Below are 15,785 nucleotides of genomic sequence, written 5' to 3'. Positions count from 1 at the left end.
GGTATGTTCCCTATACAGGGTATTGAACCAGTGACCTTCTGATCCTAGTGACAGTAATTTAATCTCCTGCACCACTTGGGATCCACAGGTTTTGGTGGACTGCATTGAGTTCATCTGTTTTTGGTGTGAACAAATCAGTAGTTTTTCTTTCAGCTTTAAAATGAGCAGTTTTGAGTGCTGGCATGGTCCCAATACTGGGTATTGAACCAGTGACCCTCTGATTCTAGTGACAGTATCTTAATCCCCTGGACCACTCGGGATCCACAGGTTTTGGTGTATTGCATTGAGTTATTCTGTTTTTGGTGTGAACACTTCAGTAGTTTTTTCTTTCATCTTTAAAATAAACATTTTTTTTATGCTGGTATGGGCCCTACGCTGGGTTTTGAACCATTGATCTTCTGTTCATAGTGACAGCGCCTTAGCCCATTGGACCACTCTGGGTCCGCGGGTTTGGTGTTTTGTGCTGAGTTAATCTGTTTTTGGTGTGAACACTTTAGTAGTTTTTCTTTCAGCTTTAAAATAAGCTTTTTGTCATGCTGGCATGGCCCCTATTCTGGGTTTTGAACCAGTGATCCTCTGTTTATAGGGACAGTGCCCTAGCCCATTGGACCACTCAGGATTGGCAGGTTTTGGTGTTCTGCATTGAGTTAATTTGTTTCTGGTAAGAACAAATCAGTAGTTTTTCTTTCAGCTTTAAAATAAGTTAGCTTTTAGTGCTGGCATGGTCCCTATACTAGGTATTGAACCAGAGACCATCAGATTATAGTGACAGTGCCTTAACCCATTGGACCACTCAGGATCCACAGGTATTAAAGTTTTGCATTGAGTTAATCTGTTTTTCGTGTGAACAAATCAGTAGTTTTTTCTTTTAGCTTTAAAATAAACACTTTTGAGTGCTGGCATGGTTCCTATACTGGGTATCGAACCAGTAATCTTCTGATTATAGTGACAGTACCTTAGTCCCCTGCACCACTCGGGGTCCATAGGTTTTGAGTATTAGCATTGAGTTCATCTGTGTTTGGTGTGAACAAATCAGGGGCTTTTCTTTCAGCTTTAAAATAATCTGTTTTGAGTGCTGGCATGGTTCCTATACTGGGTATTGAACCAGAGACCATCACATTGTAGTGACAGTGCCTTAACCCATTTTTGGTGTGATCAAATCACTAGTTTCTCTTTCAGTTTTAAAATAAACTAGTTATTAGTGCTGATATGGTCCCTATACTGGGTTTTGAACCAGTGATCCTCTGTTCATAGTGACAGCGCCCTAGCCCATTGGACCACTTAGGATTGGCAGGTTTTGGTGTTTTGCATTGAGTTAATCTGTTTTTGGTGTGATCCAATCACTAGTTTTTCTTTCAGTTTTAAAATAAGCAGGTTTGAGTGTTGGTATGTTCCCTATACAGGGTATTGAACCATTGACCTTCTGATCCTAGTGACAGTAATTTAATCCCCTGCACCACTTGGGACCCACAGGACTTGGTGGACTGCATTGAGTTCATCTGTTTTTGGTGTGAACACGTCAGTAGTTTTTTCTTTTATCTTTAAAATAAACCTTTTTTTAATGCTGGTATGGGCCCTACGCTGGGTTTTGAACCACTGATCTTCTGTTCATAGTGACAGTGCCTTAGCCCATTGGACCACTTAGGATCGGCAGGTTTTGGTGTTTTGCATTGAGTTAATCTGTTTTTGGTGTGATCCAATCACTAGTTTTTCTCTCAGTTTTAAAATAAGCTGGTTTGAGTGCTGGTATGTTCCCTATACAGGGTATTGAACCAGTGACCTTCTGATCCTAGTGACAGTAATTTAATCCCCTGCACCACTTGGGATCCACAGGTTTTGGTGGACTGCATTAAGTTCATCTGTTTTTGGTGTGAACAAATCAGTAGTTTTTCTTTCAGCTTTAAAATAAGCCTTTTTTTAAAGGCTGGCATGGCCCCTATTCTGGGTTTTGAACCAGTGATCCTCTGTTCATAATGACAGTGCCCTAGCCCATTGGACCACTTAGGATTGGCAGGTTTTGGTGTTTTGCATTGAGTTAATCTGTTTTTGGTGTGATCCAATCACTAGTTTTTCTCTCAGTTTTAAAATAAGCAGGTTTGAGTGCTGGTATGTTCCCTATACAGGGTATTGAACCAGTGACCTGCTGATCCTAGTGACAGTAATTTAATCCCCTGCACCACTTGGGATCCACAGGTTTTGGTGGACTGCATTGAGTTATTCTGTTTTTGGTGTGAACACTTCAGTAGTTTTTTCTTTTATCTTTAAAATAAACCTTTTTTTAATGCTGGTATGGGCCCTACGCTGGGTTTTGAACCACTGATCTTCTGTTCATAGTGACAGTGCCTTAGCCCATTGGACCACTTAGGATGAGCAGGTTTTGGTGTTTTGCATTATCTCAATCTGTTTTTGGTGTGATCCAATCACTAGTTTTTCTCTCAGTTTTAAAATAAGCTGGTTTGAGTGCTGGTATGTTCCCTATACAGGGTATTGAACCAGTGACCTTCTGATCCTAGTGACAGTAATTTAATCCCCTGCACCACTTGGGATCCACAGGTTTTGGTGGACTGCATTAAGTTCATCTGTTTTTGGTGTGAACAAATCAGTAGTTTTTCTTTCAGCTTTAAAATAAGCCTTTTTTTAAAGGCTGGCATGGCCCCTATTCTGGGTTTTGAACCAGTGATCCTCTGTTCATAATGACAGTGCCCTAGCCCATTGGACCACTTAGGATTGGCAGGTTTTGGTGTTTTGCTGTTTTGCATTGAGTTAATCTGTTTTTGGTGTGATCCAATCACTAGTTTTTCTCTCAGTTTTAAAATAAGCAGGTTTGAGTGCTGGTATGTTCCCTATACAGGGTATTGAACCAGTGACCTTCTGATCCTAGTGACAGTAATTTAATCCCCTGCACCACTTGGGATCCACAGGTTTTGGTGGACTGCATTAAGTTCATCTGTTTTTGGTGTGAACAAATCAGTAGTTTTTCTTTCAGCTTTAAAATAAGCCTTTTTTTAAAGGCTGGCATGGCCCCTATTCTGGGTTTTGAACCAGTGATCCTCTGTTCATAATGACAGTGCCCTAGCCCATTGGACCACTTAGGATTGGCAGGTTTTGGTGTTTTGCTGTTTTGCATTGAGTTAATCTGTTTTTGGTGTGATCCAATCACTAGTTTTTCTCTCAGTTTTAAAATAAGCAGGTTTGAGTGCTGGTATGTTCCCTATACAGGGTATTGAACCAGTGATCTTCTGATCCTAGTGACAGTAATTTAATCCCCTGCACCACTTGGGATCCACAGGTTTTGGTGGACTGCATTGAGTTCATCTGTTTTTGGTGTGAACAAATCAGTAGTTTTTCTTTCAGCTTTAAAATGAGCAGTTTTGACTGCTCGCATGGTCCCATTACTGGGTATTGAACCAGTGACCCTCTGATTCTAGTGACAGTATCTTAATCCCCTGGACCACTCGGGATCCACAGGTTTTGGTGTATTGCATTGAGTTATTCTGTTTTTGGTGTGAACACTTCAGTAGTTTTTTCTTTCATCTTTAAAATAAACATTTTTTTAAAGCTGGTATGGGCCCTACGCTGGGTTTTGAACCATTGATCTTCTGTTCATAGTGACAGCGCCTTAGCCCATTGGACCACTCTGGGTCTGCGGGTTTGGTGTTTTGTGCTGAGTTAATCTGTTTTTGGTGTGAACACTTTAGTAGTTTCTCTTTCAGTTTTAAAATAAGCTAGTTTTTAATTCTGGCATGGCCCTTTTACTGGGTTTTGAACCACTGATCCTCTGTTTATAATGACAGTGCCTTAGCCCATTGGACCACTCAGGATCAGCAGGTTTTGGTGTTTTGCATTGAGTTAATCTGTTTTTGGTGTGAACAAATCAGTAGTTTTTCTTTCAGCTTTAAAATAAGCCAGTTTTTAGTGAGCTTTTTCTTAGTGCTGGCATGGTCCCTATACTGGGTTTTGAACCAGTGACACTCTGTTCATAGTGATAGCCCCTTAGTCCTCTGGACCACTCAGGGTCCCCAGGTTTTAAAATTTTGAACCAGTGATCCTCTGTTCATAGTGACAGTGCCCTAGCCCTTTGGACCGTTCAGGATCGGCAGGTTTTGGTGTTTTGCATTGACTCAATCTGTTTTTGGTGTGATCCAATCACTAGTTTTTCTTTCGTTTTATGTAATGTCATACATATAATAACATTATAGAATCTGAAACGGAGGTATAAAAAGAAAACGATAAACCTCAGCTGACCAAAGCAAAAAAATCTCTAACACATAACCCCAGAAACAAGAATGTTAAAAAAAAAAAACTCAAAACTTCAGGACATCATTAGTAGCTTGTGTTAGTAAAAAAACTAAAAAAACAATCTACCAATAAATGCTAGAGAAATGATGTTATTGCCCTTATTAGAAGTGCTGCCTGATTACAGGTTACAAGTTTTATATAGCATGCTTTGTTGATGGTTGCAAGAAAAACAATGACTTAATTATTAATATTGGATAAAGCCATATATACACTTTGATATATGTGTGTACATATGTATGAATTTATAGAGTGGATGCATGTGTTCCATTTCTGCACCTTGTACGTTAAGCCTAATCACAGTCTCACAACGTCTACAGGAGCTTATATGACATCCCATTCTAAGTCCATAGGCATTAATGTGGAGTCGGTCCTCCATTGCAGCTCTAACAGCAGGTCCGGAACTCTGCAGGTATTGAGTCAGCAGAGCGATGGTGACTTTTATGCACTTTGCTCCTCAGCACTCGGCCACCTCACTCTGTAGCTTTCCATGGTTGCTGTGGTGCCTAAATGCTTCCACTTTTCAATAATACCACTGACAGATTGTGGAATATCTAGGAAGGACAACATTTCACCCACTAACTTGTTGCGATAGTCATATCATCTTCCAGTACTAGGCTAGAACTCAGCAAGCTCTTTAGAACCACCCATGCTTTCACTAATGATTGTAAAGGCAGACTGCGTGGCTATGTGCTTGTGTTTATACCCCTGAATTCAATGATTAGGTGTGTTCCAATACCTTTGTCCATATAGTGTCTTTTCCATCTCACTTTTGTAGGAGAAAGGTAACTTTCCCCTTCTGAGAAGCATCAGGGTAGTCATCTGAAAGTGAGCCAGCTTCCTCCTGCAGCAGCTGCAGCCCTGAGAGAAAGTATTTCCTCTGTTGGCCAGGTGACTGCGCTTAGGCCTGAAATCGGAGATTTACAGCAGCATTCCTAACACATACCTCTCTCTCTATCAGAACACACTCTTCATTTATCTAGCCTTCATTTCACACTCCCACCTTGCGAGCCCCCCCCTCCTCCCACCCTCTCTCTGCATAGAAAGCTGTAAATGCAGTCCTCAGGAGTGTCAGTGTAAACCGCCTGCCTCAGTTATCTATGGTTGTAATGTAAACTCTGGGTGAGGCCCGCTCGCATGGGGAGAGCTCACGGGAAACTACACCAACAGGTCTAAGTTTATCCACTACCTTTCAGCATGCACTGCTCTCCTGTCTCATGTAAGGTGCGAGGTGACTGACTTTTAAACTTGAGAGACAAGGTGTTTCTTACCAAGTAGATCTGGAGAAACATATACACTGACTCGCCAGTCTGTAACTGTCTTGCCATATAGGTGTGTTTTGTAGGTTTTCAATTACAGACTGTAGGTTGTCTGTTGCTGCACAGTATATCAGCCCCCCCGACTACCCTGTAGATCAATAGACAGTGACCATCAGGACCCTCACTGATCAGAAATGATTTAGGTAGTAGGCCATCCTTAACAGCGGTGACACTGACATAGTGTCATGGTGGAGTGTGTATGGTATTGCTAGTGCTAGGGGGAACTACAGACGAGTTATTTGGCAGTATTAAATTGGGAGAAAAAAGGTATTTTTTAACAAAAGTCTGCATCTCAAATTGTTGTTTAAGATCCATTAGACATTCAATGAATGAATCGTGTGTGTGTGTGTCTGTGTGTAGGAGACGAGGTCCTGGCGCAGTATGGCCATGATTTCCTGCAGGCTGTGGAGGCGCTCCTGAAAGACTGCGCTGAGAAGAGAGAGAAAGCAGCCAGTCACCTTCACCTGCTTCAGCAAGAGCAGCAGCAGGCTTTACACACTCTACACACACTCAGAGCCCACAGGAGGGAGGCCAGCATCCCACCAGCCCAGCCACATGCACCATGTCCTGGGACTGCTCAGCAGGACAGCCCTAAAGCTCAGAGTCAGTATGAAAACTCTGGGGACCCCAGCAGGAGAGTCCACAATAAACAGGCTTCTCTTCTGCCATCCCAGCAGAGGCACAGAGCGCTGAGAAAGGCTCTGACAGTGGATGTCACATCAGATACCTCCAGACACGACCCGTCCCAACCGACTGGGGTCAACCAGAGGCCGAGGAGGAGGAGTTCTCCCAGGGGCAAGAGTAGCAAGGTAGTAGCTAAAGCAGAGTGGACAGTAGAGCACTGAAATTTTAGCCACTGAACCTTTTGCCTAAAGTTACCCTGTTTAAATGCACCTGATTAAATCTAAAATATAATAAACATATAAAAATATGAAACAATATACTTATTCCCACACGTATTTAAAGACGCTCTTGAAAATAAAGGTTTCTAAATGTTTTTGGTTTCGTTGTTTTCCTTTAATGAGAGTTTGTCCACAAGCAATTAAAGGGTCTTAATTTCCTTTTTTTTTTTTTAAAGAAATGTCAATTGAGAGATTCCATGGGGAACCAAAAGAGAACCTTAAGTGGAAGCTTTATTGTATTATTATTACTGTAGTAATAGGCTGTACTACACTCTAGGTGTAGGTGTACACTACATAAAAGGTACCACAGTGGCTTCTTGTCATAGACGAATTATATGCAACCCTTATATAATGCTCAAAAGGTTTTATACCAATTTAAGGGTACAGTAGAGGCTATTGAAACGTAAAAAAATCTCTATTTTTCTATAATTTTTCTTTCTGGTAATTAAATGTTTCTTCTATGGAAAAAAAAAAACATTTTGGGCATCTTTATTTTTTATTTAAGTATTATAAATAAATATATTTTTCTATTTAATCTTTCTCTCTTTCTCTCTCTCTCTCTCTATATATATATATATATATATATATATATATATCCAGTGTCCTGAATCTTGGATCTAAATTTTCATTTTGGTGCCTCACACTAAACATACCACAGAAAACATGCTCCCCCACAACACTTTTTTTTTTTGCACTACTTACCCATCCACTGTAGAACCTCTTGAGAACTGGTGCTGGTGAGTGGGGTCCAGGGGGGAGATGGTGGACTAGGCAAGGAGGGGTGCAGGGGGGCTAATAGCCCACAGAAAAGCCTCTCAGGCTACACAGACCTGGAGGAAATGAAAGCACTTACAGGGCCTTGTTCTGCTGGTGTCAAGCAAAGTCCACGTCTATTTCTGTCTGCTGTCTGAGTCTCAGCCGTTCAGTTACGACAGGAGAACTTCTAAACAAGACACAGTGTGTGTTATGGGGAAGCTGTGGAGACAGGTGCTGTGAATTTACAGCTCTGCTTTTACTGTATGTTTATTGTAGAGTTTAGCTTGTGTTTATTTGACACTTTTGTTAGTTTGTCAGATGTTAGTAAAATGAATTAGTTATCGGTCAAAGCACTTATAATGATTCATAAATGCCTAAAATAAAACCAACCTTGATATGTCAGCAACTTGCTCTTAGCATTCTTCAATCATAGCCAATGCTGCAGTTGTTTGTTTGTTCAACACTTTTTTGTGTGTGATTTGTTGCCTTTAAATAGGCCAAAATTCATTGCATATTCATGCTGTCTGAATGTTTATTACGGTCACTATTAGCATATTTCTAGCAGATGAGTCCAGACACCCGCAGCAGAGCTCATAAAAGAAACCCCTCCGAGTCATCATCTTCTGCTCAGTGTTGTGAGATACTGTATGGCATCTGTGGCACTGAAAAACAATTTCAGACCCACCCCCCTTCTATCTCTCTCTCTCTCTCTCTCTCTCGCTTACTCCATCTCTCTCTCTCCCTCTCTGCTTCTTTCTTCAGACAAAAGTAGTCTGGGGATGCATTAGTCACCTCCCTGCATCTGTCTTCTTCCCCGACAGCTTTAGATGTGAAAACAAAAGGCAGAAAAGACGGGAGAGAAGAGATGAGATAAGACGAGCCAAAAAGCAAGTGGAGTCATTGTTCTCTTTCTCAGCCCCGGCAGCTTTTAGGTATGGAGGGAAAAAAAAGAAAACAGGCGCTTTTGCTTATTCTCTATCTTTTCTTCCCCAAAAATTCCACCCTCATGCATTATGCATCAGTTGCCCCGCCCCTTGTGCGAAAAGCCCTACTTGCGCTTTGGCCCGCTTTTACTTTAATGCTTTAGCCCTGAGCGTGTCTAGCGTTTCCTTCCTTCATTTCTCTCTGTATTCATTCGTCTTTCACTCTCTCTTTCTCTCTGTCTCTCACTCACTTGATCACTCCCTCCACCCTGTAGGAGTGCACAAATGGCACAGCATGAGCTATTTCCTCTCTGAATGCTAACTTGATTACTCTGTTTTTGTACTCTGCCTTGTCCCCCCCCCCCCCCCACCTTTTTTTTCTCCCTCCGCCTCTATTATGCATCATTGTCCCGTACACAAATTTGTCAGAAAGAAAGCCATCATTTAATAAAAGCCTCCAGCAGGACATCAGATGGATAAGGCCCAAAGCATCTTGCTTCCACTGCTAAAGTCCATTTCTTTAATTACATACTTTTACTATTTAAAATAAATAAATAAATAAATGGACACTGCCGACGTGATTAGGGCACGCTCTCGGATGAGTGATGTGGAATTTGATGAGCTTTACAATTGCAGAACACAAACTACCAGATTCAAATTGAATACTTACTGTAAATGGCAAGTGAATTTTTTTCCTCACTTGTGAATATATAAGAAAAACCTACTAAGGGTAGTTTTCTAGCATCACTGGTCTGTTATATCATATTGGGTATGTGCATGCATGAAACAGCTGATCTGCAGCTCTATATACCGCACATATCTTGCACATTTCTATGCAGATCATGGCAATATCTAATGCTCGTTCCCTCTGTGAATTCCATGTGATATCGTATCAGCCGCAGTATTCAGAAATATACGCCGTGCACAAAACCCAATTTCAGCACTCATTGTTTCAGGCTTGGTGCATAGGGAATTCGCTTTATCGGTGCCTTCTACTGTAGCATCGCACTAATCCTGCATTCATGAGAAGAGACCTAGACTAGATCGAACTGAGGACTTAAAGCATGCAGGGTTTGTTTATGAATGCTATCGGTAACTGCAGGGGCCCAAGCACCAATCCAGCTCTAGCATATTCTATGGTGTGGATTTGCACCCTAATGAAGTATGATGGAGTTTGTAGGAGCAGGGAGGTATGGTAATGTGTGTGTGTGTTTCATTCATTTTTAGGACAAAACTGTCATAATTACAAAATTCCCTGAAAAGATGGAATATCCTGCTTTTGTTGGAGTAACTGTCTCAGGGAAGGCTTTCTACTAGATTTTGGAGCATTGCTGTGAGGATTTGATTGCATCCAGAGAACACAGCTGCACTGCTCCACAGGTCAATGCTGGATGCCTTTATACCCCTCTAGTCCACACCTGCCCACACCTATTAGGACATTTGGCTATATATTGTATCCCATTTAATCAACCAATTAAATTTATATTCATAATTATATTTAATTATATTATATTATATTAATTCATATTATGTTACAATAACACTAATTTCTCCTTTCCTTTGTATTGAGTCTGAACCTTGACATACAGCTGCTGTCAGTGTTTACCATTATTAACTGTAAATAGGAATGATAGTCTAACCAGGATTCAGACAGTCAGGGACATTTTTGAAACTACTATACAATAACATGGAAAAAAAACACACCTGATAACACACTGGTGTGCATGAGGGAGTGAGCATGCCATAGGAGAAATAAACTTGTCAATATTCTATATACTGGTGTCATCTGATGCATAAACACACCACTGAGCAGGTCATGTCTCTTTGAAGTCTGTCTGTGGGGACAAACAGACCCAGAAACAGCTTTAAAAATTTAACTGAATAAGAATATCGCTACAGAGCGACAGCCAGAGAAGAGTCTGCGATGGAGCGAGGTTTCATTACCATTGTATAAACCAGCTACTGCCAGCCAGCCTCTGGGAAGCTCTTCTTCCAATATGTCCCACATCCTTAGAACTGGTGTTCTACAATTTATTATGGAGTTAATAATCATTTGTAATAATTATACATATTATAATCTCTTAGATCTCAGTATTACTGTTTTAATAATGGAGCAGATAATTAGCCAGACGCGTCACTTATCCTCCGGCACAGGCAAAAATGTGTGTGTACAATATTAATTATTCAGCCTTACAGCACGTGCACAGCAAGCAGAAATGCTTGGCCTACAGATATTTTTTCTTTTAAAACCTGAGTGTGTGTATACATGTGTGCTCTGTTTTACTCTCTTTGTGAGGACCATATGTCTCCATAATGACTGTAAAGTATGAATTCATGAATGCTTATGGGAATTTCTGCGACAAGTAAAAATGCTTATTCCCACAAAACAACTTTTTAAGAGACAAAGGATTTTGGTTTTGCTGAGGTTGAAGGAATATGCTCCCATTTCCAGACTAATCTCTGCCACCTTGGTTTTTTTTTTGTTTTGTTTTTTTACAGTTGTTTTACAACTGGAGGTTCAACACCTGCCCATTGGCTTCGTTTACAAGTGTATTTCGGTGTACGTGGTTTCTCTTCTGTTCTGAGTGTAGGAAAACATGTTAAAGTTATCATCGCTGGTAATCAACTGTATTTTACAGACGTACCAAAACCAAGATTACATTTAAAAATGTTCAAATATTCCTTTCAGGTTCGGTTTCTTCCACAGGCAGCTGTTTTATTACCTGTGATTAGAGCTGCAGTAATGTCCAGTTTCTTGTACTGGGCAGCTGTTGGGGCTGGTTTGCTTGAGTCCACAAAGGAGCATATCTGGGTTGCGGCCAGCACCAGCTGCCAGTCCAAGAAACAGCACAAAGAGTCTGACTTATGAATGGGTGAACATGCGAGGAGACGAGGAGTAATCCTACAAAAAGATATCAAAGGAGTAGTTAGAATGGGAGAGGCTGGGCCAACACCGCTAACAAACGCTGGACTCTCACCAATCTCATCTCTGTGAAAACAAACTTGCTCAAAATACATCCAGAGCTTCATTAGTTTCACAGAGACAAATCAGTATGGTTTAGTACATGGTATGACTTCTTTTCAGTAACCAGACCCATGTTTACACACCTGTTCCACAGTCGGCGTACTGCAGTTTGAAAGCACAATATTAACACAAAACCGGGTGTTATGCAGTTGCAGTGTTAATGTAGCTCCAGTATTAGCCTACATGTTCAAAAAAAAAAGTCATTCATGCGGTTTTATTAGATAGGTTTTTATTGTATATTTAGCTTTGATTTTGGCTTGTGTTTAGCGAGATAAGATTGGTGACCATCAACGTCCATTGTTTGTTAGCAATATTAGCCCTGCATCTCCCAAAAAGCAGAGGCTGAAAGAAGCAGAAGCTTGGTGCCAAACTTATATTGGCTAATCGTCAGCGATAAACCATGTTAATTATACATTTTCCCCCAAAGTATTCCTTTAGTTCAGGGTAGATGTTAGGAATAAAGTATGATCCATGGAAGTGACGTGTGATAATGTGAATCTCACGTTCTGAAGCTCTCATGCAGATCAGAGTGCTGCGCTTATAAGGCCAGGATCATTAATGTGGTCTACAGTTCCTCCAACAACAAGCTGATGAGAACCAAGACCTTGGTAAAGCACTGTGTGGTCCTTGCGGACAGCACTCCATTTAGGTAGTGGTATGAAGCTCTCTACACCCTCTCTCTCGGACACCAGGCGGCAACCAAGCAGACCCCTGAAGAGGAGGATACGCTAACAAGTAGAGGCCAGAGACATTTTCGTGGGGGAAAAGTTGCAGGAAGAACAGCAAGATCAGTTCTGTCTCAGATGAGCAGTTCCAGCAGGGCACTCCAGAACTGGTGGTTACATTCTGGACGGTAAAGAGCTGCAATTCTCTCTCTCTCCCCAAAGGAGATAAAGGCCATTAAAGGCAAATAAATGTATAGCTGTGCAGTTGTTCTTTTAGCAACACCAGAATATGACGTATCGGTGCTCAAATTGTGTGCTTAAGGAGCATGACCTGACAAAAATGTATTTCTTTCACAAACTTACTTTTGTACAAGCAGGTAGATCAACAGGACATCCGTCTTTAACTGTCCCTCTGATGGTACAAATCAGTAAAAAAAAAAAAGGCCTTAGCGGTCTAAATAGTATTCTGAATGCAGAGTGCATAGCCATTCAGAAACTGTCACAGTGCATCCAACAATAAAGGCATGCATATGCATCCACTGCTTGCACACAGAAGATACCTAGAACTCTGGCACTCACACTACCTGCAGTGCCACCCTGTTGCCTTAGGGTGCCTGCACACTAGACAACACAAGGACGTAACATACAAGGGCAGAAGTCCCATACACATCCAGATCATGTCCGTCTGGAAGGCACATGCATGGCTGGAGCAGTGTACAGAGTTTGTACAGGTTGGAATCCAGCAGGAAACAAGAGTAAAGATGTGTCCAAGAGCACAGTCCTGTTGTTGTGCAAGACTTACCCGACAAACCAAAATGACACTGTGTGCTTATATTTTACCAATCTGGCATCGTACAGAACCGAGAAAGAAAACACAGCATCAGTTCATTTCTCCTCCATCTTGGATTTTCAAGCCAGCTCATCCTTGTTTCTTTTGGGTTGGCGTGTTGTCTCCACTTCGGAATCCATTGCAGCAAAAGTTGAAATGGTTAGGACTAGGTTCTTCGCTGCTTGATGGAACTTCTTTTTTTCTGAATATGATAGAACTCCCATTTAAAGGGGACCAACTGAATGTCTGAATTCTCTGACGCTAGAGGTAGACGAGGTAAAAAAAAGACAGAAACTTTTTTGTTTTCATTTTATCATTAACATTTGTAATTATTACATATTCATGCTGAATACAGCACTAAATGTTGAGCTGAAGGCAATACTGTGTTGTGCTATCAAGAACCCATTGAGTTTGAAGACAAATGACACAGTTGCTCTTGTGGTTTGTGTCCCTTTGAGTCATTGTCTCATTAAGCCATCACATCCAAATGGAGGAAAAGTGGAGCGACTGGAGAAAATCATTACACTTCAAATTGCTGTCAGAAAGAAAATGCTTGTGTAAATCTTCCCGTCGCCTCAGGCCTTCCTTCACGTACACTTTTTCCTCAGGACGCCATAAATTTCCTACAAGTTACTGCCTCGCGAGGCAGTTGGTAATTTAGCCGATGGGGGAATCATTTTAGCGGAATGGCACTATATCTTGCGTTATGAGTTTTTCAAATAAAATATTGGGCTTTCGACACCTCGCAGGTGTTTAAACCCGAGGCGTCCCCTGAGCGAGGTAGAAATGTTTAACGGTTTGTTTGGTTTGGAGTCTGTCTGGGCTATTCTTAGCCACGTCTGGGGAACCTTCGGAGAACTTTCTGCTGAAACATAAAGGCCTGTGTGCAGAGCTGTTTTAATTTGCCTGTGTTTTATGCGTGTGTTGGGTTCTGGTTGAGTGTGTAACTCCACAGGTTTTGACCGGGAATGTCTTGCAAGGTTTACTTTTCCAGAAAGTGGCAGCGTTGGCTCGTTTGGAACTGGTTGCACAGGAATAATGGTATTACGCTGGTTGTGGTTTTTAGCCGTGGTCAGAATTAGTCAGGATAGTGTAGCACTGTAGTCGCTGCGCTGAACCAAAAAAAGAGAAGGGCTTTAGCACATTGGAAGTGTTATTCCAGATGGTACGGAGTGGAAAAGATGACGAGCTGCAAACTCCCACAGCTGTCTGTCTGCCTCTCTCTCGCGCTCTCTCTCTCTCTAGGTAGGCTTGCACTTCATCTTTTTATGCTGCTTGCCCCTCTCACGTCTTTCATGAAAAAACAAACCTACACCTACGTGTAACGTATAGCTTTATTATTACACTGCTTAGAAAAAACATGCAGTGATTTCTCACAGTTTGCATCATGCATGCCCTGCAGTTTGAGCTGCGCATAATACAGGACAACATGACATTAGCATCTGCCGAGAATACGGAGGAGGATCATGTTGAAGCTCAGTGAAGCAGCTGCTCTTCCTCTAGGACCAAGTCAGCTACCCCAGTGCTGTCAAACTCGAGTCCTGGGGGGCACCAGCCCTGCGGAGATGAGTGTTTTCCCTCCTTGAACACACCAAATTCAACTCCCAGTGGCCTCCTGAATTAGCTGATGAGTTGAGTCAGGGATATTGAAAGAAAAGGTCTGCAGAAAATCCAGTTTACGCAATGCTTAACCTTTAATCCAGTTTTACACTACAGATAATGTAGTGCAAGAATACAGACAAAACTAGCTGTGTAAAATTAGCCTTCTAGCTCCGGTGCGAAGCAGAAAGAGACAGCAGACACCAAAAGATTTTGATTGGCTGACTATATTTGGGATAAGGAGGCTTGTGGGAACTTTATTGTTTAAATGAGTTCATTCGAACATAAATAAAGACAGAAGCCTGCATTAGGATTGTGGGACACATGCAATCTTTAAGGTAATACGCTTCTGTTAATGTGGTTGGTGTGGCACAACAGATAACACCACTACCTGCCAGTGAACTACCACACCACGTGGGAGACGGGGGCAAGACTCCTAACACTACACTGGCCTCTGTAATATGAGTTACTTTGTAAGTCGCACTGGATAAGAGCGTCAGCTAAATGCCATAAATATAAATGTAAATGTACACTCTCCATCCGCTAGAAATAATGGTAAAACTGTGATACATTTGATTTTGTTTTTTGTTTTGTTTTTTTGTAGATAATTTTACAATGTATAGCAACCATGAATTGTATTAGCTGTCTGTGAGGGAGCTTATAGAAGCATTAAACTCTTCAGACATTTGGTTTTCATCACCACCACTGAACAATTCTGATGTAAGAATTTTCATTAGAATGGAACATTTCACTCCAAACCTCTAAATGACTGTTTACATCTTAAGCATTTTAATTTGTTGCAAGTGTAAAAAAAAAACTGCCATTATAACCATTATTACAGCAGCTAGATCTAACACACTGTTTAGGTGAAGAATTGTTGTCTGCAGTACAGCAAGTTAATCTAGCTAGCTAATTCACTAACTGTGAAGCCTAGCTGCATTACCAAACCGACTCAAAACTTCAAGCATTCTCTCTTAGAGAAAGACCATTGTTCGATACCTTTCGATCTTCCACACCTAGATGCACTACAGGGTCTTTCATGGCAGTCTTTTCGTTCTTTGTGGTGGATACATCAGCTAGGAATGTTTTTGAATGCTAGCTGAAAAACCTTTAAAGAAGTCTATATTATTTCTGTCCTGTAAAAAGCCAGGTTTCCTTCCAGCTGTAGAATGTGAATAGTGCTGAGTTTTTATTTGTCTCCCAAGCAACAAGGATGAAACGTTCTAGGTCATGTCTGCAAAAACATATGGATGAACATGGAGCGAGAACAGAGAACTCTTTACTGTTGAGCAGCTTCTCATTGCTGTTTTATTTAAATTCATAGGAACATGTGCTGTGAACAGATCTTGGGCAGTTTGGGAAATTGTTTAAAGCTATTTACCCCAATTCTATATACCACCAAGTGGTATATAAAATTCTATATAACAATAAATACAAAATAACAGTAAAAGAGTGTGCTGTTGGTCAGTAA

At 41.2% G+C, this 15,785-nt stretch overlaps 1 protein-coding gene across 1 annotated transcript in view; it reads left to right on the top strand.

The window, feature by feature from the left end:
- The window catches only part of LOC140542277 (uncharacterized), a 97,819-nt gene extending 91,226 nt beyond the window's left edge, over window positions 1-6,593 (top strand). The window contains exon 12 of the mRNA XM_072665194.1: window positions 5,976-6,593. Coding sequence (XP_072521295.1) covers window positions 5,976-6,460 — 485 coding nt within the window. The 3' untranslated portion in view covers window positions 6,461-6,593. The remainder of the gene's footprint in view (window positions 1-5,975) is intronic.
- Window positions 6,594-15,785: the final 9,192 nt, after the last annotated feature.

Source organism: Salminus brasiliensis, chromosome 20 (genome assembly GCF_030463535.1).
Source record: "Salminus brasiliensis chromosome 20, fSalBra1.hap2, whole genome shotgun sequence".
In the NCBI taxonomy this organism is placed as follows: domain Eukaryota; kingdom Metazoa; phylum Chordata; class Actinopteri; order Characiformes; family Bryconidae; genus Salminus; species Salminus brasiliensis.
This window is presented reverse-complemented; position numbering and strand designations above follow the sequence as displayed.